Source organism: Equus quagga, chromosome 18 (assembly GCF_021613505.1).
Source record: "Equus quagga isolate Etosha38 chromosome 18, UCLA_HA_Equagga_1.0, whole genome shotgun sequence".
Lineage (NCBI taxonomy): Eukaryota > Metazoa > Chordata > Mammalia > Perissodactyla > Equidae > Equus > Equus quagga.
Genome location: NC_060284.1, coordinates 4,218,464 through 4,245,698, shown reverse-complemented (window position 1 = coordinate 4,245,698; position 27,235 = coordinate 4,218,464). Strand labels below are relative to the sequence as shown.

The 27,235-nt window shown below is 44.1% G+C and overlaps 1 protein-coding gene across 3 annotated transcripts in view; it reads right to left on the bottom strand.

Annotated features, from left to right (window-relative positions):
• AK4 (adenylate kinase 4) overlaps positions 1–27,235 on the bottom strand; it is a 66,544-nt gene that overhangs the window by 26,304 nt on the left and 13,005 nt on the right. For 2 of the 3 annotated variants that reach the window (XM_046645351.1, XM_046645353.1), the window contains exon 3: positions 5,116–5,235. The exons of the other annotated variant lie outside the window; for it this stretch is intronic. In XM_046645351.1, coding sequence (XP_046501307.1) covers positions 5,116–5,235 — 120 coding nt within the window. The remainder of the gene's footprint in view (positions 1–5,115; positions 5,236–27,235) is intronic. 3 annotated transcript variants of the gene reach the window in all.

Below are 27,235 nucleotides of genomic sequence, written 5' to 3'. Positions count from 1 at the left end.
ATTGTCAGCGTTTTTCTCTAGGCATATGTTGCCCAGTGGGACGTAACTCTCTTCAGAGGTCTGATTCAGAAAGAAAAATACGAAGGGGATAAGGTCAGAGCAGTTGTGTACCAGTCCAGTATGGTAAAACACGGTCACAAAATCAGCACAAGATACCCAGCCCCAGCTTCCAAAGTTCTGCTCCCCAGCATCCACCTTCTCCTTGGACGCCCAGGGCTCGGAGTGAGCACGTTCACTGGAATATCTCAGGTCTGAGATCATCTAACTCTCAGGGAAAACAAACACACACAAACACTGCACTCGTTCAAGAAGCTCTGACTTCTGCTAAAAAAAGAAAAACCCAGAATCCCCTGCCGAAAGCAGCAGTCACTCCCCGCCCAGTACAGTCCAGACGAAACCAACGGACAAGCAAGCATACACCAAAGGAGGACCCCCCTTCTAAAGGTGTCTTTATCTCCAGTGAAAAGGCTTAAATTACATTCCACTTATAATTCCCAACTTTAAGGCTGCTTTCTCTGAAACCAAACTTTGACAACAAATTCAAAATGTTTTGATACCTACGCCTAAAACCACCTGGCAGAAAATTCTGTTACATCTTGCTACCTGGAGATAAACTAGGACTGAGTCTGAGAACCTGTAGGTTACGGTTTAAAAGGCACAGGTTGGCAGACAAGTTTAGAAATGACAAAAATCTCTTACTAACACACCTGCCACTGCCCTCACCTCATTGCCAGCCCTCTTTTAAAAAGTGAAGAATTCGTATTCGTCTTAAAGAGCTGGTTATTGTTCCCGAGGTACCATTTCACCTCAAGATTACCTAGTAAGCAGTAAATACTCTCCCCATGAAACTGAAAAAGACAGGGCTTCATAACAAAGCCAGAGGGCTTGTGCATTACACTTCTCCGGTAGAAGATTGGTCTTAAAAATTAAACTATTTTTAGAAAACTGCTGTCATACATTAAACTTCCAAGGAAATTATAGAAAGAAAGAAAAAAACCACACGTACATTCAAATTCATAAAAGAGTGTTTCTTACCCAACTGGCAGGTGTGGGGAAGGCGAGGCAGTGCTGACCTTTTTTTAGCAAGGACACGGTTGAGCAAACACAGGGCACGCACCACACCCTCCACCCTCTTGGCGTCCCCCGGGCTTGCCTCCGCTCTGCTGGGTCCCACCCGCCACTTGCAGGGCGCCTCTCTACAGCCACACAGACCGAGTCGCTGCGTGATCTCTCCTCCAGGATTCTCTTCTTGACTTTCCCACACGCAGTCACCTCCAGCACACTCATCAGGCTCGTCCTCCGTGGGGCATGTGCCTTGTAACAGACGGAGCTTAGAGCTGAGCGCAGAACTCGGCATTCCTGACACTCCTCCCTCTGCCAAATGGATTTATCCCAGAGCTTTAAAGAAAAATCAGACTGAAAAAGTGACCAGATGGGTTCTCAAGGAGAAAGATACAAACTAAATCTGTGAGGAGACTGACAGACCACCATACTAAAAACAGGCCTGTGGTGGAACGGAACTTCTGCTGCTCGCCCTGAAAGGGTGAGTTACGGCAGAGCCAAGCGTTGAAAAGACAGATAAAACGTTCCATAACTGAACTTCTTTAACTTCGCAGAGCTAAATATTTTTAAATCTACTTTCAAACTTAACACTTCATGTAGTCACCAAAAAAAATTCATGTACAACAAATGGTGAAATCTCCTACGACACAAACAGCACTTGCTGAATGACAAGAATTCTTCCAAGCACTTCGTACACACTCACTCACTTCACCCTTACAAACCCTTTCCTAATCCCTGTTTTCCAATGAGGACTAAAATGCACAGAGAGGCACAGGAACTTGCCCTGGGTCACAGAGCGGAGCTGGGATTCAAAGGGGCAGTCCGGTACTAACTGGGGTTAGTGGTTACTACAGTAACTACCTTTCCAAAGGAGTTTAACATAGATGATTCTCTTTTTAAACAGATTTTAAGTTTACTAAAACTGCATAAGTTCATGTTACAAGGCAAGAAGGCTCCCAAGTGAAGGATTTAAACTAGAGTAATAACCGTCAGGTGACGGCAAAGCCAAAGTTCATCGGTCACGACAAATACCCACACAGAAGCACTGGGGGATAACCTTGTGAGTTAAGTCTTTAGAATCCAGAGAAATTAAGTGAGCTGGAGCAGTGTGGCGAAGATGATGCCGGCCAGGACACTCCAAAAGCTCAGAAGGCCGAAGAGAAACCCCAGGGCTGCAGCCCCCGACGTCAGTCACGACTCCTGCCAATTCTTCCTCCTCAACCCCTTCTTTCACGAATGGCGCCTCTGCTCCATCCCACTGCCATTGCTCCAATTCAGGCCTTTGACAAACCTTGATCAATTATTCTAACAACCTTTTATGAGGCTTCCAGTCACCACCTCCTCCCCATCAGAGCACTCATCTCTCCTCTGCTGAGAGAACAGTCTTTCTGACACACAGATCCCTCTGATCATGCTATGCTTCAACTTGACAACTCTTCCATGGTCCCTCAAGCCAACGATCTCCAGTTCCACCATCTATGTATAGAGTCAAAAGCCACCCACCTCAGGATTTCCCCTGCCCCCCTCTGCTGGCAGGCCCAAGAAAATACTAGGCGAAGTCATTGCTCTCTTGCCCAGTTCACACTGCTCCTCTGCTGAAAAAATCCGCCTTCCCAACTTCTATTCATCGACCTGCGGGACATCTCTCTATTCATCTCTTTTTCCATAAGGTTCTTCCAATCCCTCCACCCACCAAGAGAACAGATAACTTTCTCCTTTGTGTCCTCAGGTACCACATATGGATGATTCCATTAGACTGTTAGTACCTAATTTTTTACACACCTGACTCCTCTACTGTGATATAAGCCCCTTAAAGAGTAGGGATAGTGTCTTACCATTTTATCAACAGCACCTAATGGATTCTGACACACAGTAGGAGCGTTAGTCATCATTGCCTAATGAATAAACACATGCCTTCCACAGGCCATTACAGCCTTTCTCTCAACAGAAGCTTTCAATTCAGTCTGTTGGTTCCCCCCCAGCCCCATGAGGACACAGCCCCCAATGTTTTTAATGGAAGGCATTCTAGAAAGACATGGTCTACTTTATAGCTAACTTTCAGAAAACCTACAAAGTGAGGAATATATTTTGAATAATAGAGTTCACAAAGAATCTACACAGAACAAATCCTGGAGATTGCCCGTGGGTGCTGGAATGAGTCAGAGAGTCTGTGCTCCAGTAAATTCAGAAAATGCCTCATGATGTCTCCTTCCTTGAAGAGTCAAAGCACATGACCACATTCAAGGTTCAGTAAAATCCTGAAGGAAAGGAAAGTGGTTAACTTGGCAGTTACTAACTTGAGCAGGTAACTGAATCCTACTTTGCCTCAGTTTTCCACTAAATGGAGACAGTGTGTCTCCTTCCTAAGCTCGTTGTAGGGACTGAATGAGATAATAAATATCAAGTGTTTAGGACAACGCTTGGCACACAGTACGTGCTCAATAAATGCTAGCAACTTTTAGTATTTGAACCAGTATTGTCTAAACATATTTGGCCACAAAGTCTGTTTCATTGTCTAGCAATTACTAACACTGTACACCACACACTTTGAGAAACACTGACATAATAAACACTACACCATGGTGCTCATTTTGGAGACTCGTGGCTCCAGAGTTCAGGAGAAATTCAGGCAATGTGATAGCTTGAATGGAGGACAATGCCTCTGGCTTCTCTGTGGCTGGCAAACACCAAGGTTTCAACTGTCACAACTTCCTGAGGCTTCTGTTTCACCAAATTAAGATAGGAATGGGTGCACTGAACGAACTAAGAAAAACTGCTCTGCAGTGGAAAGAAGTTTCTGGTGGTTAGAGCTCACTGTCCCCATTTTGTGTTCCTAGAAACCAGCGTGTTCATCAGCTTTCTATTTTCACTGCACCAAGGAATCCTGCTATTTAAAAATACGACAAAGAATCCACCAGTCCATTTTTTTCCTTTAATAAATCAAAAGATTTATACTGGGCAAATTTAAAATAGAAGATTCTTAATTCCAGCTTCCTCAAGTACTAAAGGGTACGATATTTTGTGTATGAGCATCTGCATGCATTTTCCTGGGCGGAGTATCATAGTTGTCATCAAGGGGTCCATGATGTCTCAAAAAGTTTAGGAATCACTACCTGAGTGTTTAAATCAGGTCCCCAGATTATCTAAATACATATGAAAGGGCATATACAGTGACAGGTAAGTCTCCCTCCCAGACCTAATCCTTACCCAGAGCAACCACTGGTAGTGGTTTTTTATATCCTCCACGAAAGAGCATATGCATGTGTTTGTAAGTGTGTACAGTGATATAATACTGTCCCTCCATTTTTACATAAATAATAATATACGATCCACACTACACAGCACCTAGCTTTTTTCACTTGGCAGCTTATCTTAGAGCTCCATGGTATCAACACATAAGTACAGACTATTTGCTAATGAACATACCAAAACTTAAAGCATACCTATGAGAGATTCTTAGGTTGTTACCAGCGTCTTGCAATTTACAAATAATGCTGAAAATAGACATCCTTGAAGATACATCTTTAGGCAAAAAATCCAGCAAGGACTTGCTGAAGCAAAAAGTATAATGATTGCTAAGCTGTCCCCCAAAGGTTGCCCATTTATACTCTCAACAATACTTATCTCTTTCACACTCAATAAAAGATTTTCAGATTTTCTATCTTGGTTAATCTGACAGGTGAAAAATGATAACTCATGGTTTTAATATGTGTGGCCCATTACGAATGAACGAATCTCTGATTTAAGATGAGTTATATACTTTTGATGACTTAGTGGTGGAAAAAAACGCACCATCCAAACTGGAACCATAATGAGAATTCACAAGCTTTGATGGAGTCAGTGGCTCTCAGGAGGGTTGTCTGCAGACAGAGGAATTAAAAGGCTTCACCATAGCAGGTCTGTGACACGTTGACAAATTGGAACGGGCCTAAATAAATGACTGAAAGTTTAGGAACAAAGGTATTTTGCAATCTGTAACAAATTAAAGGAGTGTGCAAGGAGATCATAACTGACCCTTCACAGAAGCCCAGCTTACCCACAAGTTCAACTCACCATCTAGGAGCCAGTGCTGGCCGCGCCTAGTCTCCAGCTCCGACAACATGAGGCGTGTGATCACGTGATCTGGAACCAAAAGACCTTTCTCTATGTACTGCCTCGCCATAGCACCAACTTCTATTAAAAAGACAGGAAAAAGAGACACTCAAAAAAGTTTCAAAAAAAAAAGCTTACCAACTCTTTTCTGACACGTTTGCCTTCTCTTCCATTCCTCCCTGTTGGCGTGGGGGGAAAGTTGCAGGCAAATGTTTTTAGAGTAATTTCTTAAAGTTTGGCTTCACTAATGGTGGCACAGTCTCCCATTTGTCTCCCAAAGAATTATTAAAAAGCAGCTCTTGAAGATATGCACAGAAATAAAAATAAAAGAAAATGGAAATTAGGCAAAGAGAAAATCAGAACAGGAAACAAAGGCAGTCTGAGGGAGGATGGTGCACAAATCGCTGGGAAAGCCCAGCGACATCCCAGATGTGAGCCACCCATGGTGCTGTGCCTCCCAGCAGTGACGATAACAAGGGAACGGATCGCCCACGTGGTCCACGGTACGCAGAAAGCTAAGGAAGCCGAGAAGCACAACCTTCCTTAGAAACCACAGGAAAAAACTTCCACTGACCTTCTAGAAAAAAAGCTGGTTAATACAAACAACAAGAGGTTTATTTCTCTTCATGAGCCTCAATATAAGCAGATGGCACCATGCCGACACAGTTGTAAAACCAACTCAGTGTTATTAGCGGAATGCCAAGTTCATAAAAGGAAGTGAATTAAATATATATATATTTGCAGAGAAAAAAATGCTTCTATCCTAATTTAAAATAAAAATTTCTTCTGTGTGGAAATTGTGAGTTGGGCTCAGCAGAACAAAATGTCAGTTTAAATCTGGTAAATTTCTAGGAACTGATTTCTTTTTTTTCAACCAAGACGAAGTCCTCTGCTCTCCAGGGAACTGATAATGAACCATTAAGAACCACATTCTCAACAGGCCAATTAAGTTTTCACAAAAATGTAAAGCAGACACCAGCATGGTGGCGCAGCAGTTAAGTTTGCACATTCTGCTTCGGTGGCCCGGGGTTCGCCGGTTTGGATCCCGGGTGTGGACCTACACACCACTTGTCAAGCCATGCTGTGGCAGTCATCCCACATATAAAGTAGAGGAAGATGGGCATGGATGTTAGATCAGGGCCAGTCTTCTTCAGCAAAAAGAGGAGGATTTGTGGCAGATGTTGGCTCAGAGCTAATCTTCCTCAAAAAAAATTAAAAATTAAAATAAATTTTTTTTAAAAAACAACATAAAGCAGAGAGCCAGCCTGGTAGCATAGTGGTTAAATTCACATGCTGCACTTTGGCAGTCCAGGGTCATGGGTTCAGATCCCAAGTATGGACCTACACACTGCTCATCAGGTCATGCTGTGGCAGTGTCCCACATACAAAAATAGAGGAAGACTGCACAGACGTTAGCTCATGGCCAATCTTCCTCACCAAAAAAAAAAAAGTAAAGCAGAACTATATTACTGGAAAAAAGCTCAAGAATCATTTTACCCCCACCTTCACCTTGAATTTATGGTAGAACCTTTCCTTTCCCAGACCAAGTCTACACTCCTAACTCCAACCTCAACACTGAAACGTGGGCTGTGAAGAGCTCCATGTCACTCGATTACCACTAGTGGACAAGAAGCTCCAAGTCAGGCCCAAGAATGGAGATTTAGTAACAGGCTGCAAGAAGCAGAACACAAAAGACAATCACACTCCTGAATGTGGCTAAACGGGAACAGGAACAAAACACAGTCATTCTGCAAGTATTGATTGATTGCATACTATGTAACAAATGTGGCAGTGAATAAGACTGCAGCTTGCTGATATTTACAGTGTTACTTTTCCTAAGAGCAACAAGAACAATCATGAACTGAGTACACACTATGTCCCAGACACTGTGCTCTGAGCGCTTTGTATGTTATTTCATTTAATCCTCATAAGATCCTCACCTTCAGATAGGAGGTAATACCCATATTTTTTTATGCCAGCTTTAATGAGACATAATTCACACACCATAATGTTCACCATGTTAAAGTGTACAGCTCAGTGGTTTTGAACACATTCTCAGTGTTGAGCAACCATCACCACAACCTAATTTCATAACGTTTTTATCACCTCTGAGAGAAACTCTGTACCCATTAGCAGTCACTCCCCATTCCCTCCTCCCTCTTGCCCCTGGCAACCGCTAATCTGCTTTCCGTCTTCATAGATTTGCCTAGTCCGCACATTTCACGTAAATAGAATCACGCAATATGTGGTATTTTGTGTCTGGTTTCTTTCACTGAGTATAATGTTTTCAAGGTTCATCCATGCTGTACCATATATCAGGACTTCATTCATTTTCATGGTTGAATATTATTATTCCATTGTATAAATAGACCATATTTTGTTTATACATGCATCAGTTAACAGGCATTTGGGTTGTTTCCACTTCTTGGCTCTTATGAGTAATGCTGCAATGAACATTCATGTACAAGTGTTTGTGTGAACATATGCTTTCAGTTCTCTTGGGTCATACCTGTTACGGTAGGTGTTTTTTTTATCTCAAAACTCACTGTGAGACAGTATGCTCGGAGTAACTGACCAGTTTGGTGCTGCGCTGCTCTGCAGTGGTCAGGCCAGCCCCAGAGCCCTGTTCTTGGTCCCACCCACCAAACTTTAAGGTAAATATAAACGACAAATATACACCTTCCAAGGTGAGAGACCAATGTGAGCTGGCTCCAATCATCCCACAGGGAAACACAGAGTGGGAACCGTCTCATGTGGGAAAGAGAAGACCAGGAGAAGGACATGATCCCAATTTACCCATAACCAGGCACTTGACTCATGGAAAAGGCATCATCTTATACAAGCCCCAGGGTTTAGAATTAGGGCTAGTGGTCGGAATTACAAATGCACAGAAAAAGTTGCCTTAGGAAATGTTTGAACAGAGGCTCAGACTGCCTAGGAAGGGATATTATAGAGGGATTTTGAAAACTGGACTGGGGACTGGCCCACATTAATGTTTCAGGTCCCCTCACATGGGGGACTTATGGTATCGGGATACACATGGGTTCAACAATGTAATGAAGAACAGTATCCACAATGACACCCCCAAGGCCTCTGAGCATCTGAAAATGGCTCAGCATGTACCTCTCGCTGACACCTCAAACTCATCATGTGCAAAATCACACTGTCCTGTCCTACTCTGTTCTCGCCGAGTGCTTCCTGCCTCTGTCAATAACATTGCTCTCCTCAGATGTCACCTAAGATTAAATATCACTTGTCTCGATTTTCGCAACTTCTCCCATTCTTTATATCTAACTGAGCATGAAGTTCTTGAAATTATACTTCCACAATGTCTCTTATATCCAAGACAACTGATCAAAAATAAGAGTGCAACAGCAACTTGTGGACAACCCGGAGCAAACTGTGTGGACAGGCGGCTGCAGGACAAGCTCCGTCATTGCAAGGAAAGAAGGGCACGGTGATGGCCCTGGACTGTCGTGTAGTCACCATGAGTGCATGGCTTATCGGAAAGCAGAGTAAGAGGAAAGAAGCAGTGAGGGACACTCCAAAACCTAGTTTACAAGTCTTTTCATGGTGAAGAAGGGACAACTGGCCAAAGAATCAACAAACTGACAAAGGATCTCATAGCTGAGATCAAAGTGGGTCCGTCACCCACGGCAATACTTGACCTGCCACAAAATCTAAAGATTGCTTCAGGGGTCTTCTGCACATCCATCAACCAAAAGAATAACCATATTACCTAAATGGTCAATTCTCAATTCTTAGCTTCCTTCACTTCTCCGTGGCATTTGAGATGGCTCCTTTGCATAAAAGCAACAGCTAGAGAGACCAAGCCAGTCATAAGCCTCCCACCTCTTTGAGAGTACTTCCCATCTCATTGAGAGCGTAAGCCTAAGTCCTCAGCTGGTCTACAAGGCCCCGTGGGATGAGGCCCCCTTCCCTGACCCAGCCTTCTACTTCTCTCTTCGTTGCCCACTGTATTCCAGCAACACCAGCCTCCTTGCAGTTTCCTGCAAGATGGGGCATGTGGACCTTCAGCACCTTTGCATTTGCTGTTCCCTCTGCCAGGAACACTCTTTCCCCAGAGCCTTACATGAGTCAAGCCCTCGCTTCATGCAGCTCTGTGATTAAGTGTCACCCAACTGGGCCTTCCACCCCAACTAAAATAGCACAGGCATACCCCCATCACCCTGTAGTCTCTTATCCTACTTTGCCTTGTTTTCTACTGATCTATTTAACTCACTTTGTGACTCCCCCACTAGAATGTGATTAGCTCATTGAGAAAAGAGGAAGTATTTTGTTCACTGCCGTATCTTCAGTGCTTAGAATACAGTCTGGCATGTATTAGATGGTCCATAAAAATTTGTTGCATGAATGAATGAATGAACACCCTGAATATGATAGAGAATTCTTCCCCCCTTGGCAAAAATCAGCCTCACCTCCCTGTACAGCTATCACAGAACCATTATCCCGAGATCAAACACGGCCCAACCTCAGCAGACAACAACTTTTTCAAGAGAGAGATGAGAGAAAGAGTGATCAGTACTAGTTGAGGTGGCCATGTCAGGTTTCACAGCTCTGTCCATTTCTCCGGCATTTCAAACCACAGACAGAGATGAACCAGGTCGGTAGGGAAATGAAGAAAAGGAAGCACCGTGAGCCAATGTCGCAGAGGACAGGGCTGCGGGCAGACCTGAGCAACTTCCACAGTGACATCCAAAGAAAAGCACATCATGAAAGAGAGAGCTGGACAGGTAAGAGAAGGAGTATGGGCTTTGAAGGATTTTTTAAAAATAGATAGTTTTAGAAATGCCATTCTTACAGCCAAGACCAGCTACTTAATTTGCAGCATCCAGCACAAAATAAAATATGGCGCTTCCTTCTTCAAAAATTAGAAACCTCAAGATGGCAACAGCAGAGCATTAAAACAAGTACAGGGCCTTGTGGGACAACATAGGCCGCACGCCCATGGCAATGTGACATTTGGAAGGGGCTGGCGTGGTGGAAGCAAAGGAGGTGGTGACAACAATCCAAGCATGAGATGAAGGCCTGCACTAAAGCCGAAGCAACCTTAGAAGACCTTCTGCCTCTTGAGAGAGTACCTTGGGCCAACCCAACGCGGACTGTGCAACTCCAAGTTTAAAATAACTCTGTGGAAGATTTCCAGAACCATCTCAATCCAATTGACTAATTAAGAGAAAGATCTAAGTGCAGCATACCTTTCCAGCTATTTCTGGCAGCCTTGGCTCTTCTCTGGAACAGAACAGGCTACGTGTCCTCTAATCTGATACAAAATCAAACTTCCATCACATCTCTCAGTCCCCACCATGAAAACCCAGAGAGGTCAACAGTCAGAGCCGAATGGACTCAACAAGGTATCTGCATCTGAAGGTAGACCTCACAGCAACAGCCAACCGAAAAAAACATGGGTCAGAAGACGCAGACCCATTCTGGAAAACTGACCTTCATCTGCCCTTGTCAGTTTGCTTGGAAGAGAAAGCAGTATCATTAAATGCTAACGTTAGCATGTTCGGATAAAACACATACCTGCTCCAATTTCTTAAGCAGTATTCCAAGGAAAGGCTGTGGACACACACACATTGTCTTACACAGCTTCTGCATCCTTAGTGTGTACACGCATGTGCATGCAGGGGCGCACACACACACAAATAATTCATAAATCACCAGGAAGTTTTCAAAAATGAACTTAATAAATTTAGAGTGCCAAAAATAGGCCAATAGATTTGAATTTTTTAAGCTTCACAACAACCAAAAAGAAAATCCATCATGTGTTTATGAGACTGAACAGAACAAAAATGATTAAGGCCACATTTGGAAAAACTTTTCTCAGAAAGAGGAAGATTACATGTCAGATTACAAAATGGTATACATTACAACACCGTGTGTGAACATGTATAGATGTATATTGTCATCTTCAATGTTAAATATATTAGAAGAAAATTAAGGTTCCAACTATTTTATAATATAAATTTTGTGGCAATGCACCTTAACAATCCTATTTCATTCAATTACTACTAAATATAAATTAAAGTAGATATGATCTTGATAACCTTGAGAAATATATTTACAATTTCTAACCTGATCAGATAATATACAAATTTTCAGAATTCAAGATTACTTATTAAATTGTGTAGCTAAGATAATACCAAGCTTAGAAATTTAAGATAATACAGAACTTAAGCCTACCTCTTAAGTTGGTCATCTCTCCAAAACTCACACTTCCAGGATAAGGAAAAGATATTTTGATTGGCTTCAAGTGTTTCACATTGACGTTTACCATGTTCACATTGAGAGACTGACACAGATGATTGTATTCAGGGCAGCAAATGTGACAAAACAGTGTCAGCTGCTCCAGTGGGGTGGGGGTGGGGAGACGTTGGACCCATGTTGTGAATTATCTTAAGACTAGTTAAAAAGAAAATATCTTTTTCCAAATAACTAGGAGAGCCAATTAAGCAAATCACATTTCTTTAGAAAAACCATGAGAACACACACATACACACATATTTAAGTGATACAAAACCCATCTATAGCCACCCTAAGTTCTTAGGGCAGCAGCTGAAAATTCCAGAGTCTGAACGACTTCCAAACAGAAATAAATCCAAAATGGGAAAGACAGATTACTGTCATGAAATGAGGGGGAAATGGTTAGTTCTGTGTTGGTTGAGGGTAGTTAGGATCTGTTTGGTTTTGTGGTTTAAATCTTTCTGAACCCATAAACACTCATTTCGCTGAGATTTACTGAGCACCTACTCTGTGCCAGGCCCTGTATCAATCTGATCTGAGGCCAGTCCCAGAGCTTAGAGCCTAAACACTGGCATTGGGTGCTAACCCACCAAAAACTCTCAACAGCAAAATTTTATGGAATTTTACTCTGTCAGGCAGAAAAATTAAACAGCTCGTAGTTATCATAAATAAGTTACACAGGCTCTTACATGGCCTATGAAGTTCCATACAAATATATTACGAAATAGGAACAGGTTATTGGTCACAAACTAGATGAAAGCATTTGGCCAAACCCTCAGTCTGCGGCTAATTCACCCCGGACCACTGAAGAGTTGTTCCTAAGATACTAGTCCAGAGTCACAGGAAGCAGCCAGGCTCCCCTGGTCACCCGACCCTGGAGACAAAAAGATCTGTTTTACCCAAGGTGGGGATTAAGACTTCAAGATAATCAACTTCAGCCAGGTAAAATCCACTACTGAATGGGAGCCTGGCAGGATCAAACCTCAACCACTGCTAATACTTTAAGCAAAGGCAAATGAAGACTTCTTATTTGAATATTTGTCTTCTCTCTCCCTTTGTCATACACATTTTTCAATAACTAACCCCGAAAGTGCCAGCATGAGGACAATGACAAGCATGTTTTGTGGCACAGGCCTTCAGTCACTGTGCAGTGACCCTGCCAGCATCCTACAAGAGACCCCCCATTCTACCCTCAGTCCATCCCGTCACTCCGATTGCTCAGAACCACAGGTGAAAATTTCCCCCAGGAACACACCACTCTCCAACCCCAATGTTTTGTGCATCTGCTACATGCCAGGCACCACGCAAGGTGCTACAGATACAAATAGAAGGTTACCCTCAGGAACTCACCAAAGAGGACAGCAGTGGAACAGACCCACCAAGAAGCAATCATTAAAAGCGTCTTCTGTGGTTCTGCACATAAGGGGCTTGGAAGTCGCCACTCTGTCCTAACAAGCAAAAAGCTGAAAAGACTGAAAAATCGATGACTCGTCTTAGATCCCTAAGAGAGGGGAAGCAACAAGGCAAACGACTGCCTCCAAGACTGGAGGGACAGCCAGGGGAACAGAGGGCATCGCAGCTTCCCAGAGCACAGACCCAGGAGTGCAAACCATCACAGGAACCAGCGCCGGGGGAGGAAAACCTACCTGAATTGTATTCAGCAGCTTCCTCCTGACATACTCCACACCCTCCTGCCACCGTTTCCACCCTGCAGCCAGAGTGGGCCAAGCCGCACTCCTGGGCACACCGCATTCCTGCTTAAAGCGCCTCTGTGGGTTCTGCTGCCCAGTCAGTGGTTTCAAGCTCCTCCAAGATCTGGCCCCTGCCTACCTCAGCAGCCTCAGTGGTTCTTCCCCCTGGACGCACCTGCCACCCCCCCCCACCCGAATTCCATCTCTCCTCTCCAGCCCTGCTCTTCCTTCCCTCAGCTTCCCCGAATGAGGTTAGGTCCCCTGTACATGCTCCATGTCCTCCTGTCTTGCCGCACTCATCACACTTGTATTTTACTTGTCGTGCCAGTCTTCCCCACCACCCAACAGGGAGCACGTCTGTCTGGCCCACCACTGCCTCTGATGCACCGTGAACAGAACCTGATAAAGCAGATGTTCAATATGCTCCTGAAGACTGACTGTCCTTCCCACGCCATTCATTCTCTAGAGGACTGGGGCTAACGGAATCTTTCGGAGCAGAGGTAGCTACTCAGGACACGACAACCAACCAGATCTGTGTATAAAAAGTTCCACGATGAATCTGCGAGTGGGATTAAGAATTTACACTGGGACTGTTCTTTCCTGCTTAGGACTTCCACGTTCCGTTCAGTTGCAGAGATATGAAAAACACCGACGTGGGAGCTGTCATAAGTGAAGTTCACTGACTTTGCTTTTGCAATGCACTCATTCCTTCAAAAAGTATTTACTGAGCAACTGGGCTATGGCCCATTCCCTACAAGTCAGGGAGAAAACGAGGGGAGCATCAGAGTTACCTGTTACATGCGTCTGATGGCTTGGCCAGGCATCAAACAGTCAACGGCTTGGCCTATTTCAAAACAAAGTCAAGTTCTAGGAATGGCCTCCTATGGTTTCCTGGCACAACCCAGAAATAAAAATAAAGAAGGTCTAATTTTTTTTTTTTTTTTTTGCCTAAAGAATCTGCCCATTCATATAAAAGTCTAAAACAGACAAAATCAGAGTTGTGCATTCCTCAAAGTACTGCTGAGGGACACACACATATATGGCAAAAGCATAACAACCACCAGCTGCAGGACAGCATTTGGGGCAGTGGACACCAGGCCTCCAGGCTTCCAGGGGACTGGAAATGCTCTCCCTCTGAGTCTGAGTGGTGGGGACACAACCCTTGAAAACACACTCCGCCCAAATATCCTCATTTTCTTCTCATTGCTTCTAAAGGCAAACTGGATACAAAAGTCAGAGCTGCACAAATGTCCACAAAGCAGCAAATTCCCAAGATGCCTGGCTCAGCCACCAGAAACAGATAACTGCTTGGTGTTGTTCCATCATTCCAGCGAGGAAATGCTGACAGCGGACGACCCTGTGAGAGAGTGTGACCCCTCACACGGCCACCCTGCCTAGAACCCGGAGAAACCCCCGCCCCCCGCCAGGACCATCGCTCCTCCAAGGAGCCAGAGGATGCTCACACACATACACACACACACACACACACTGACACACACACTCTCACATTCACTCACACACCCCCTCCCCCCTATACAAGGCACGGACAAAATGAACCGCAGCTTCGCGATTCTGCGAACTACAAGTTCTTTCTCCCCCAACTTGTAAGAATATTTTGGTCCTGAAGTAGTTACTTGAAAAACATAAATAAAATGAAGAAAAACTTCATTCTATAAGTTATTTATTCTTGATAGCATTGTGATGAATCTCTTCTAGTAAGAAAATAAGCTTTAAAAAAATCTTGGCTATGAAATAGATATCGAAGTCCTTTAGAGGCAGAAATTATGGAAGAAACTCCTAAACTGAAGGCATTTCAGCCCTGAACTCACAGGCCTCATTTCCGACGTCCAGGATCCACCCTTCAATTGGCCTGGCTCGAAGCCAGGCTTCTTCCTTCACACTAAAAGATGTGGTTTTAATCACTCCCTTACAGCTGCCTATTGGCAGCTATGAAGACAGTTCTGAACCTGGTGTGATGGTCAAGGCTTACACTTCAGAGCCCGACCACTGGGTTCAATTCTGGCACCATCACTTAAGGACTTGGGTCATGTCGTATGCTTGTGCCTCAGTTTCTTCATCTACAAAATGGGAATAATGCCACCTAGGGTTGTTTTGAAAGTTGTATGTAATTAAGGTACAAGAGTTGGAATAATGCCTCTTCTCAAATTTCATTCGAGAGCATGGAGATAATAAGTATTTGCTGCTATATACCAAGTGTTGTTCTAAGCAGTTTGTGCACATGAACCCATTTAAGCATCATACATGTCTATGCGGTCAGCGCTATTATTTTTCTCATTTCATAAACAAGTAAACTGAAACACAGAGAGGTTAAGTAAACTTGCCCAAAGTAACACAGCTAATAAGTGGCAGAGCCGGGACTCAAACTCAAGCAGGTTGGCACCAGAGTCCACTACCTTGACCACTATACTACACGGCCTCTCAATGTCTGGGAGCATTTCCTTGCACAGAAGCGCTGTGAATGTTAGAGCACACTCTTCGGGAAAGGTGAGGCAAGCCCCTGGAAAAAAGGGACAGGAGCACAGTAAGAACTGAGCTTCTTTGTGAACTCTGGCTAAGCCTGCCTACTCGGAGCATTAAAGGTGACAGCATGCCCTGGGGGGAAACATCGGGTCCTGCTCTGTAACCTCCTCACTTCCATTAGGTGCTGTATCCCCGACTAAATAAATAAAAAACTTACAGCAAGTATTTGTGTGCAGCTGCCTCGTCCCAAACTCTCAGCACCCTGCACTCCTGTCACCTCCCAATGAGTCAGCCTCCTCCTCCCCAAAGGCCCTCTCCTCCTCTGATCCACCCTCCACACAGCTCCCAGAGGGACCTTCCAAAAACACAAGCTGGCACAAGTCCCTTCCTGCCCCCACACCAACGACGCCCTCCCTGGCCTACAGGACGGCATGGGAACGCCTGAGCAGAGCCTTCCAAGTCTCCCCCCATCTGGCCTGGAACTATCCTCGAACCTTACCGCCCACCGCAGTTCCTTTACTTCCCAACCTTTGACCCTTTGCTGTGCCTGCACAAGTCACATGAGACTGCGGTCCCCGCCCTCAAGAAGTCTCCAGACTCACGGAGGACAGGCAGCACAGGCAAGGGACAGTGCCAGGATGGAGACGTGCCCAGGACAAGGACACAGAGGTAGACACCTCCATCTGACCTCAGGCACAAAGAAAGCTTCCCGCTCTGGAGCTGGGTTTTGAAGGGCGGGCAAAAGTCGGCTGCAAGAACCACTCTTCCAGTGTATGCGTGCCAGCCCCCTCCCTGCCATGGTTTTCCATCAGCTTCACAGCGGTAATCACCTCTTCAGTGTTCCCCCAGCACCTGGGCTGAAGCTGGTCCGCACAGAACCGATGAACAGATCAGAAACAAGACGTCCCCTTAGGCGGAAGCCCCTTCCTCCAGTCTGGCTCAGCTGAATGCCAGGGACACAGCTTGACACACAGAACCACAGCTGGACTGCAAACCCACACACACCCTGTACAGCCCCGTATGTGGGTGTACCTCCACCTACATTTCACTCTTGTTGAATGGGGGTTGTTTGCAAAACCACTGTACCAGATTATAACCCCTTGAGGACAGAGATTATCTTATTTTAACAATCAATAAGAGCCACTATACTTGAGATGAAGAACTATCATATCCTTAAATCGTCCATCCTTCCAACCTGAATGTCCTATAAATTATTAGATGAACTTTCTTCTCACTACACATATCTTGTATCTACTGTCTTGTCCTGATACATTGTCCACAGTCATGACTTTAAGGCAATTCAAAACCTCAGTCACAAAGTAGGAATTATGTGCAGCAGTGTTTCCTTTAAACATTATCTTACAGTCTAATTTTTGGCAAGCTTTGAATAACTGAGTGAAATAAATTATTGAATTAAGCAAAACATTATCTTTTTTTTTTAAACAAGATACAAGTTTATTTCTCTTGTAAGAACTGTCTAAGCATGTGCACCCTGGGCTGATACAGTAGCCCCACAGGGCAGGACCTAGGCGCCCACCAGGTTGTTGCTCTGCCATGCTATCTGTGGTGCCACGGCTCACCAGCACCACATCTGAGTTCCACCTGGAAGAGGAAGAAGATGGGGAGGACACTTTCTTTCTTTCTTTCTTTTTTTCTTTTTTGCTTTGTAACATTTTATCGTGGAATGTGAACCAATGTTTTTTAAATTATTTTATTGAGGTCATAATGGTTTATAACTGTGTGGTTTCAGGTGTACATTATTAGATATCAGTTTCTGTGCAGACCACATCATGCTCAGCACCAACAGTCGTTTTTATCCATCACCATACATTTGTGCCCCTTTACCCCTTTTGCCCTCCCCCACCACCCTCTTCCCCACTGGTAACCACTGATCTGTTCTCTTTAAACCTCTGTGCTTAAAACATTGTTATCTGATTAGCCGACACAAAGGGGCATTTTGCAGTTTTTGTCAATGGTTCTCACAACTCTTGCTTCAGTCTATTCAAGCTGCTGCAGAAAGATCATTACCACAGGTTGCCTTTGGATTCCAAGCCTGACCTCTTAACAAGGAAGAATCTGTTCCTACAGGTGGAGGCCTGCAACTCTGTAAGATTTCTGACATTCTCACACCCACAAAACACGGCTTAATCAACACTTCCTGACTCAAAGACTCCTGAGATTAAGACTCCAAAATATTCTCTAATAGAAGCAGCAGAAAGATTAGCATGAAGGAAACAAGTTGCCATTTTCAAACTAACATGCAGATACTTGGAGGTCACCCCAAGTCAGGGGTTATACCAGGCTAGACTGCCAAAAATCTGCTGCCTCTCTTTGAACTATCTCCTCTTCTGGGTGTCTGTGTGACACAGATCAGCTTTACCCTAAAGCTGATAAATCAGCAGACATTAGGGATTGGAAACTATTTCTAAAGAAGGTAACAAAGATAGCTTTGTAACTTATTTAACACAAAACTTTGAAACTATAAAGTAAGACTTCAATCCTATTCGTTCTTTGCTCCTTTAGGCATCATCAGACTAAGATCCCGGTGGGATCAAGTCACGGAGCACGTCTCTCCTGAGGAACTGACTTCACACAGGGCACATCTTTCTCCAAACCTTTCCCTTGCCATTTAGTCTTAGGCTGCAATATTTAGCTCAGCATGGGGACAATTATTATTGGTGTTTTAACCAAAGGAAATTGTTGCTAAAATTATTTGAATCTGCGATCCATACAATCAATCATTCCCCAGGTCAAAAGAAGGTTAATAGTAGGAAAATTTTTCTTTTAATCCAGATTTGAACCCAAATTTATGTAAAGTACAAATGTGTCTTTACCATTAGTTGTGAGTAAAAATGAAAGGATCTGTAATATGCTATTTTTAGTATTGAGATATAATGGACATATAATATTCTATTAGTTTCAGGTGTACAACATCATGACCTGATATGGGTATACACTGTGACATGCTCACCACAATAAGTCTAGGTAACATCATCACCACACATAGTTACAAATTTTCTTTCTTGTGATGAGAACTTTAAGATCTACTCTCTTAACTTTCTAATATGCAACAGGTATTAACTATAGTCACCAGGCTGAACATACATCCCCAGGACTTATTTATTTTGTAACTGGAAGTTTGTACCTTTTGATTCCTGTCACCCATTTGGCCCAACTCCCACCTCCCACCTCTGGCGACCACCAACCGGTTCTCTGGATCTATGAACTCGGGGTTTTCCTGGTTTTTTTGTGCGTTTTAGATTCCATATAAGTGAGATCATACATTTGACTTATTCTTGATATCTGCATTTCTATCAAGGGACAACTTTCTTTTAAAACACTGGAATGGCTGCATAACGAGGCAAAGAGCCAACATGATACACGGAAGGACCACTAGGCTGGGAGTCAGGAGTCTTGGCTCTTAGTTCCGCTTCAGAAGCACTGCCCACAGGACTGAACACACTGATGTCCCTCACTTACCGTGGCCTCATGTCTCCTCATCTGCATGAGGGAGCTCGGCCCTTCTACCTCTGTCATCTCAGAGGAGAAGTTCAACTCCCTGTACCTGGCTTTGTGACATACATAGGGACAGAGGACTGGCCTCTCCAATATGCCTCAAACCACACCAGGGTCCCTTCAACCACTGAGATCCCACCCCTGAGGGGAGGGGAGGAACCTGAGACACTCAGTCAGAGGAGGCTCCCTGCGTTCGGGGACGGCCAAGGCAGTAATCACTACCCCCATTCCAGATGCAAGGAGTAGAGCCCGGACCAGAACTCAGGCCTGATTCGTCAGTTAGAGCGCTGCGGGTCATACCTTGCCTAGAAGACTTCCTGGGAATCAGGGCCGTGGCTCTGTTTGGCCTCTACGCTTTTCTCTCTAGCCGGGCTGATATTTACATTCGCTTAGGCTAATTTTGTACCCTGGGTCCAGAAATGTGTTGGCATTTGGTGTGTTTCTATAATAGCCAAGATGAAAATATGCATGGACGAAAGCCATGACTTTGAGCAGGGGAGGGGCTCACATCACTGAGACAGAAGGTGATCCAACGTCTGGGCACAAAGATATCCAGCAGACTCTTCATCCTTAACGCTTTCTCATCCCACCAGCACATCAATTATTATTTGACCCTCCCTACTGATTCAAAGAATAAAATAGCGCAGTAACCTCATTTTAAGACTTTAAATAAATCATGAAAGAAAAAGATAGCAGAGTTCCATAAGCCAAAAAATGTTGCCTATCCTATGTCAGGAGTATTTTCCTGGCCCAGATAGGAACACGCATTTATAAACACACCAGGAACATCTGGCGTGCCACCACATGCTGCCTTATGTAAGCAGCAGAGGAGAGAAAGCAGATTGGGACGGAAGTAACACAAGTTGGGCAAGGGAACTAATGGGGAAAGGCAAGGGATCTGAAAGCCTTGCCAAAGTCACAGATGAGTTTTAGATCCAGTGTTTAACCGACTCCTCAAGCCCACATTCTGCAGGTGCGCCTTGGCCCCCAGCACGCCAGGCACTTTCAGCCTGAGGAGCAGGTTCAGACTTCAGATCTCATGAGCTCTCCCAATGTTCCCTGCCTCCCCTGTAACCTCATCACAGCCCAATTACTGACCCCATTCGGAGGACAGGGAGCAATTTCACTTCTAAGGAATTCCTTCCCACTGCAGAAGGCCCACGGTGTGGATGTGGCTGTGCCAGGCACCTTGCGGGCTGCCTCTCTGCGCAGGATCTTGGCTGCAGATCAGCACAAGGGACGCTGCTGTTTCCTCCAGTACCATCTGCTCAAACAGGGCGGATTGCTACTGCTGCCCATGAGGGATTCTTCTCTCTCTCTCTCTGCCTGCCTCCCTCCTTCCCTCCTTCCCTGTGTCATAGCTCTCTGGCAATGCCCTGGTGGAGCACTATAGCAAGAACACCAAAGATGTGCCACTTTCACCAGTCTCCCAGGGCTAGTGGCAGTCCCGAGAACAAAGGGAAAGAGAAGGAGGCAAACAGCTGATGCTAATGCTCTTTTCCGACGGGGCTCCCCGTGGGATCACAAGGTCCACAGAGTAGGCAGACACACAATCATCCTTTAACACCCAGCAAGAATACCAGAGCGCAGCCGTTATGGAAAACAGCACGGAGGTTCCTCAAAAAATTAAAAATAGAGCTACATATGATCCAGCAATTCCACCTCTGGGTATTTATCTGAAGAAAACAAAACATTAATTCAAAAATATATCTGCACCCCCATGTTCATTGCAGCATTATTTGCAACAGCCAAGATAAGGAAATAACCTAAATGTCCACCGGCAGATGAAGAGATATAGAAAATGTGGTATGTACACACAATGGAATATTATTCAGACATAAAAAAGAAGGAAATCCTGACATTTGAGGCAACATAGATGGACCTCAAGGGTATCATGCTAGGTGAAATAAGTCAGAGAAAGAGAAATACCATATGATCTCACCTATATGTGGAATCTAAAAAAAGAAAACACACAAAAAACAAGCTTATAGATACTGAGAACAGAGAAGTGGTTGGCAGGAGGAGCGAGGGGGCAGTGTTGGGCAGTGGGCAAAACGGGTGGTGTCACAAGGTACAAAGTCCCAGTTAGAAAATAAATAAGTCCGGGGATGTGATGCACAGCGTGGTGACTACAGTTAATAATACAGTATCGTATATTTGAAAGTTGCTAAGAGAGTAGATTTTAAAAGTTCTCATCATGAGAAAAAAATTCTATAACTATGCAGTGTGGTGACGGATGTTAACATGATCATTTCGCAATACATACAAATAACAAATCACGATGTTGTACGCCTGAAATCAACATAATGTTGTATGTCAATTATCCCTCAATAGAAAATAAATAAAGAAAAGCAGGTCAATTAAAAATAAATAAATGAGTATAATGGAAAAAAATACCAGGGGCAACAGGCATTAAATACTTATTAGGTGCTGGAGCAGCAGGTGTCAAACTGCTGTTAAGGTCATTGTTCTGTTTTTTGAAACTAAAAAGTGCTTAGTACACAAAAAGGAGAATATCGTAAATTTTAAAGTGTATGTCAGTTTTACGTATTTCTATGTATATACTTAACTTCAAGGTCACACTAATTTCTACTGTGAAAAAATAATTAAAGAAGACAATTTAGGTGATACAAACTGTATTTAACCCTTCAGGAATGCGGTGGAAGGCAGAAAGCTTTTATAGGAAAAAATAAAGAAGGAGGAAGAGAAAAACAGAAAATATCTGATCAGCTGGGGCTACAGAGTCCGCGTTGCTTGGGGTGAGAAGGCTCAGAGCTGGCCTGGCAGTTGGGGACGGGCTGACCAGATCAGTTGCATTTCTGGTGAAGAGGAGCATTTACAGGGACACAAGAGTTATCGAAGATCTGGTCTGCTGACGTGGCACCCGGGGCAGGAGCGGGTCCATCTTGGGCCTAGAAATTTATTTCAACATTATAGTGGGTCATATTAAAAAAAAACAAACAAACAAAACATTGGGCCAAGCCTTATTCTAATCCCTTACACACATTACTTCATTTCATTCTTAGAACAGGAAGAGGCAATACCATTATTATTCTCGGTTTGTAATTAAGAATTAGAGGGGCCGGCCCAGTGGCGCAGTGGTTAAGTTCGCACGTTCCGCTTCTCAGCGGCCTGGGGTCCACCGGTCCGGATCCCGGGTGCGGACATGGCACTGCTTGGCACGCCATGCTGTGGTAGGCATCCCTCATATAAAGTAGAGGAAGACGGGCACGATGTTAGCTCAGGGCCAGGCTTCCTCAGCAAAAAGAGGAGGACTGGCAGTAGTTAGCTCAGGGCTAATCTTCCTCAAAAAAAAAAAAGATTTAGAGACACAAAGCACTTGAGCAACTTGTCAGAGGCAAGTTTGCTTTCTGCCATCACGGACCTGCCTCCAGGCCCTGCCTTCCTCCCATCCTCCCCATCCTTCCACACTGGGTCCTTTGTTCAGCCACCTGCCCTCTGCCCTTCTGAACTGAGAACCCCTCAAGGCAGGTCTGGTTCAGCTGGGTGACTTTAAGTGTCAGGAGCGAAGGATTCCCTCAAGTGTTTTTAAGTTGAATAAGTGAATAAATAAAGACAGGATTTAAAAAAAGAAGAGCAAAATAAAATGGAGCAAGAAAAAAATAACAAACCCTGACACTCGGTCTGTCTTGGGTGAAGAGAAGCTAAGTCTTAACACGCCTCTCTTTCTGACAGATACTTGAGGGGAAATAAGGGACTTTATCTAAAAATGTAATCAGGTTACAAACACACACCCAGTGACGTTCTGAAGCATCTGTCCAAGCTCTGTTGAGGGAAAGCAGTTTAGTGAGATTTTAGGCCAGCAAAGGCAGGGCTAGGATTTATTTTTGGGGGTTGATGGTGAAGAGGTCAACTGTTCTGAATAAGAAAGGAACAGGCGGCACCTGGAGGACTGAGAGTGGGAGCCAGAAGAGCAAACTCTGCAGAAGAGGAAAGAAAGACAGAGAAGGTAACAGATGGAGCGCTGGGCGAGGGGAGAGGCAGGTGGGGCTGGGAGGCGTGTCGGGAGGGGCTCACAGTCTAGGACAGGGTGTCTAACACGCCACATCAAGCAGCTGCTTGTGCCAGCCTCCGATCCTCATCACCCCCAAACCTGTACCACCACCACCTCATACTGGGCTCCTTCGGGAGAGGAGAGTAAACGGGGAGTCCAACATGGGGTGAAGAAGTGTGGAAAAGGGCAGTCCTCACAAGGCAAGACTGAAGAGCGAAGGGAAGAACTCCAGAGAGGCAGGAAATCTGAGAAAGACGCCATCAGGGAGAGTGGCCGGTGCCCTTGCTGGTGGAGCAGGGTGCTGTGTACCCACCAAGTAGGGGACAAGGGCCCGAGTCTTTCTAATTTCACAGATAATGCTGGAGGACCAGCCAAGGGCCACAGTCTGTGACCTGGTGTCCCCAGTCACCCGCACTGTGAGAGCTTGTCTGTTCCCGCGCAGTGCAATCACTCCCATGCCACACGTCACGATGACTCAATCCTAACGACCAGGGTTTGTGGTTCCCAAAGCTCTTTAAAACTCAGTCCAGGCTGGCCCCGAAGCAGAAGCAGTGAGGAGCAAGAGGAAGAGAAGAAAGCTTGAGACTTCATCTTCTGACTCTGGAAGCCTCATCTCACTGACATCTAAAGATGAGATGGTGAATTACCCAACAGGAAACATTAAACTCTGCCCGTTAAACCAAGGATGGCTTTCAGGGCAAGACAGCCTATTCCCACAGCTGCCTCTATTCCAGCATGAGTTCCTAGATGTCTGAGGATTCTTTTCCCACAGATCAAACTGCACTCGTAGATGGCCCCCCAGTTTCAATCTCGAAACTCATTCTATACTCAAGTCTCTACATCTTCTTCTGCTAAATATTGCTATTCCAAATAGCATACACACAAAATTGAATGCTCCACCAGATACACTAATTTTAGACTCCCTTTAAAACTTTCACACTTTCTCTGCCTGCCAAATGAAAAGGAGGAAAACCAAGCAGGCATATATAGTTCAGCAGCTGCCACAGCTGGTCTCTGAAAATTGGTACAGAGAAGGTGACAAACATTCTTTCGAGACAAGATTTTCCCATCCCTCGCTCTTTTTTAAATGCTAAGCTAGGAGATACCTGGAGTCTCTAAAAATGATCCAACTCACGCAGTCGAGAAGCCTGGCCGTAGCAAGGCAGCAATGTCTGGCGGCAGCCAACAAAATAAAGTTATGTTTTAATTCATCCCACTTCTCAAATATATAACTGGATTCCACTTCTTTGCAATCTGAAAACAAAATGATAAAATCTTCAGGTAAACTTAAACCCAAGCAAAAACAAGGATGACTGCTATGGCGATTCTTAGTTTATTCAGCCCTAGGTACTCTATGCAAAACATCCACAACACCCAGTTCATGAGATCTCTTGAGAGTGACTATTTCTACTACTTTGTGCAGAAAGCAACTTTGGATAAATCTGTATCAAAAAGAAAAAAGACCAAAAAAAGAACGAAAGAAAGGCCACTTCCCTCGGGATGATGCTTTACCGTACGGCTGCCTTGCCTGCGTGACACTCAAACTGTCAATGACAAAGCTTTAAAAAGGTAATTCTGCAACCTTTTTTGCTTTTCACTGGCCACTAACTATGAGACAGATCTCCAAGCCATGTTTATAATCAGGTCTGTATAACTAAAGGCAAATTGGAGCAGAACCAGAATTATAGAAAGATTCTATCATCATAATTTAACTTCTAGAAACACCACTTCTCACCCTACCAATGGATTCCTGGCTTCTGTCACTTAGAACATCTCGTGCTGACTCACAGTACTTCCAGCTTCGGCTCAGCCACCATCTGTGGGTGTCTTTCACAATCCTGGCCATCAAGGAGAAGCAAAGTTTCAGTGCTGTTTGGTTTGGCTAGCTTCCTCTAGACATAAGCTAAGGGCATGCATTTTTATTCGCTGGGGTTTGAGCTCCAGCAGTGTTTGAAACACGACATTCAAAACCTAAAACACGACCTTGATCAGAAGATTTGGACTGACACTCTGAGACAACCTAACAGGAATATCTATGCCAGGAAAAAAAACCCTTCCACGAGGCTCTTGAAATTCATCTCCTCTGCAAAACTAGCATCATTGCAATCAACTACAAACAGCACAGACCTGGTGGCCTCCAACCTGGGCAAGATGAGGGGGGTACTCGCCTTGGGCAAAAAAACGAAGAGGGCACAAAAAAATGCAAACTCTAGTAACCAAAATAAATAATATTTTAATGCAATATTTAAAATATCAAAATTAATGCAAAAAAATGTATGATGAAAATCTGTGAAAACGTTAAATAAAGACAGGCTCCAACTCTGCCCTAGTCCAACTCACTGTCATTCACCTCGCCCTAATCTCGATCCCGTCGGATCTGGTCTTTATTTAAAATTTTGGCATTTTGTTGCATTAAGCTGCTATTTATCTTGATTATTGAGGTTTTTGGAGCCCCCTTAAATTTTCTCCTCAAGGAGCGTGCCTCACACTCACCTTACACCGCATCACCAAGGCATTCAGCACAACTCTACACAGTCCTGGATTTTAGAAAAGAATAATACGTGGGAAACAATCCAAATAAACTATAATTAATGACAATTTGCACAAATTTAGTCATGACTCATTCATCTGTGATCAATGTTCTACAATATTTAGGCTAAGTGTTAATTCCACCCAACTCCTGGAATTGTTCTAATTAGTCCCCAAATCTTTAGCCATCCTAACCCTCAGAATGAGCCGAGAGAGAGAGAGAGAGACAGAGAGATAGAGGCTATCTGGCCTCTCAGTCAAAGGACAGGACTACAGATCTGAGTAGCCTGGAGGAGCCGGTGTCTGTACTCAGATCCTGAGACACTGTCAGCTTCACAATGCTCACGGAGCTGCAGTGTGTGCTGCAGGACCAAGCTCAGAAATACTCCCAAATAACGTTCATTTAGAAAGAGTAGAATTTAGAAGTAAATCCACCACACTACAGCAGTCCGACCACCTTTAGCCAGTTAGTGCTGGTGGCCATCGCAGTTTCAAAGGGTCATGGTGAAACCGGGCTGAAAAAGAATCTAGGAATGATATCGTGGGAAGAATGGTTGAGGGAGCTAGGGCTATTTTTCGTGGGGAAAAAAAGACAACTTAAGCCGGGGAGGTGGTGCCTAGCAACTATTTTCAATTATCTGAAGAGCTAGTGGGTTTAATTTATGTGACACCAAAGACTGAAGTTAGACAAGTGGATGACAGTTTATGGATAACAGTTTCAAGGAGCTGGCTTTCATCATAGTATAAGGAAAAAAAAATCTTCCAACAATTAGACCTGTCCAGCAGTGAAAGAGCCAGCCTCCAACGGAGCCGAGCTAGCTGTCAGCTGCTATAGAAGGGCTCCCGCACAGAATGGCCGCTTGGACAGAAGGACTTAAAATCCCTCCCAATGCTAAGACATTAAGAAATGGAAGAAACAATGAAACTGAACACATTCATTGTGATGAATAGTGTTTAGTTCCTAAGAACCCTAGAAAACTAAAACAAAACTGTGAGCCCAATGGAAAAGACACTTTCATCTTATTCCAAGCAAGATTCTTGATTTCTTAAAAACAAAGCCACTGACATAATGCAAGTTAAAAATCAATCTCCCTTTTGGAAAAACTAAATGATGTCCTGAGATGGTATTTATAGTTACCATTTAAGAAAACTGGGAAACCGTACTCATTTTCGCAATCAATACTTTATATATAGCTCTCCTGAAAACTACATTCATTGGCCACTCGCACCAAGATCTACTGAGGTCACACGGAAGAAAAAACACAGAAGCAGTTGAGTTAGAACTTAAGAAAATGGAGCAAAGCAAAAGTCAAATCAGAGAGATCAGCAGCCCAGGACATTAAAAGACCTTGAGAAAATCTATCCAATCAGACAAATAGGTAAAGTTAGAAAACTGTCCATCTTCAAGATGACATAATTTTTTTAAATTTTGGATTCAGAGAGTCTTCCAAATGAGGTTAGGTTACACACCTAACTTTAACGTAAATGTTTTTGTTTGGACAAGAATGCAAACATGTCAAGTTCAAAGGAAAATAAGAGGACAGCGCAATTAATAAAGAGTCTAAAAATGTGATCGAGTGCT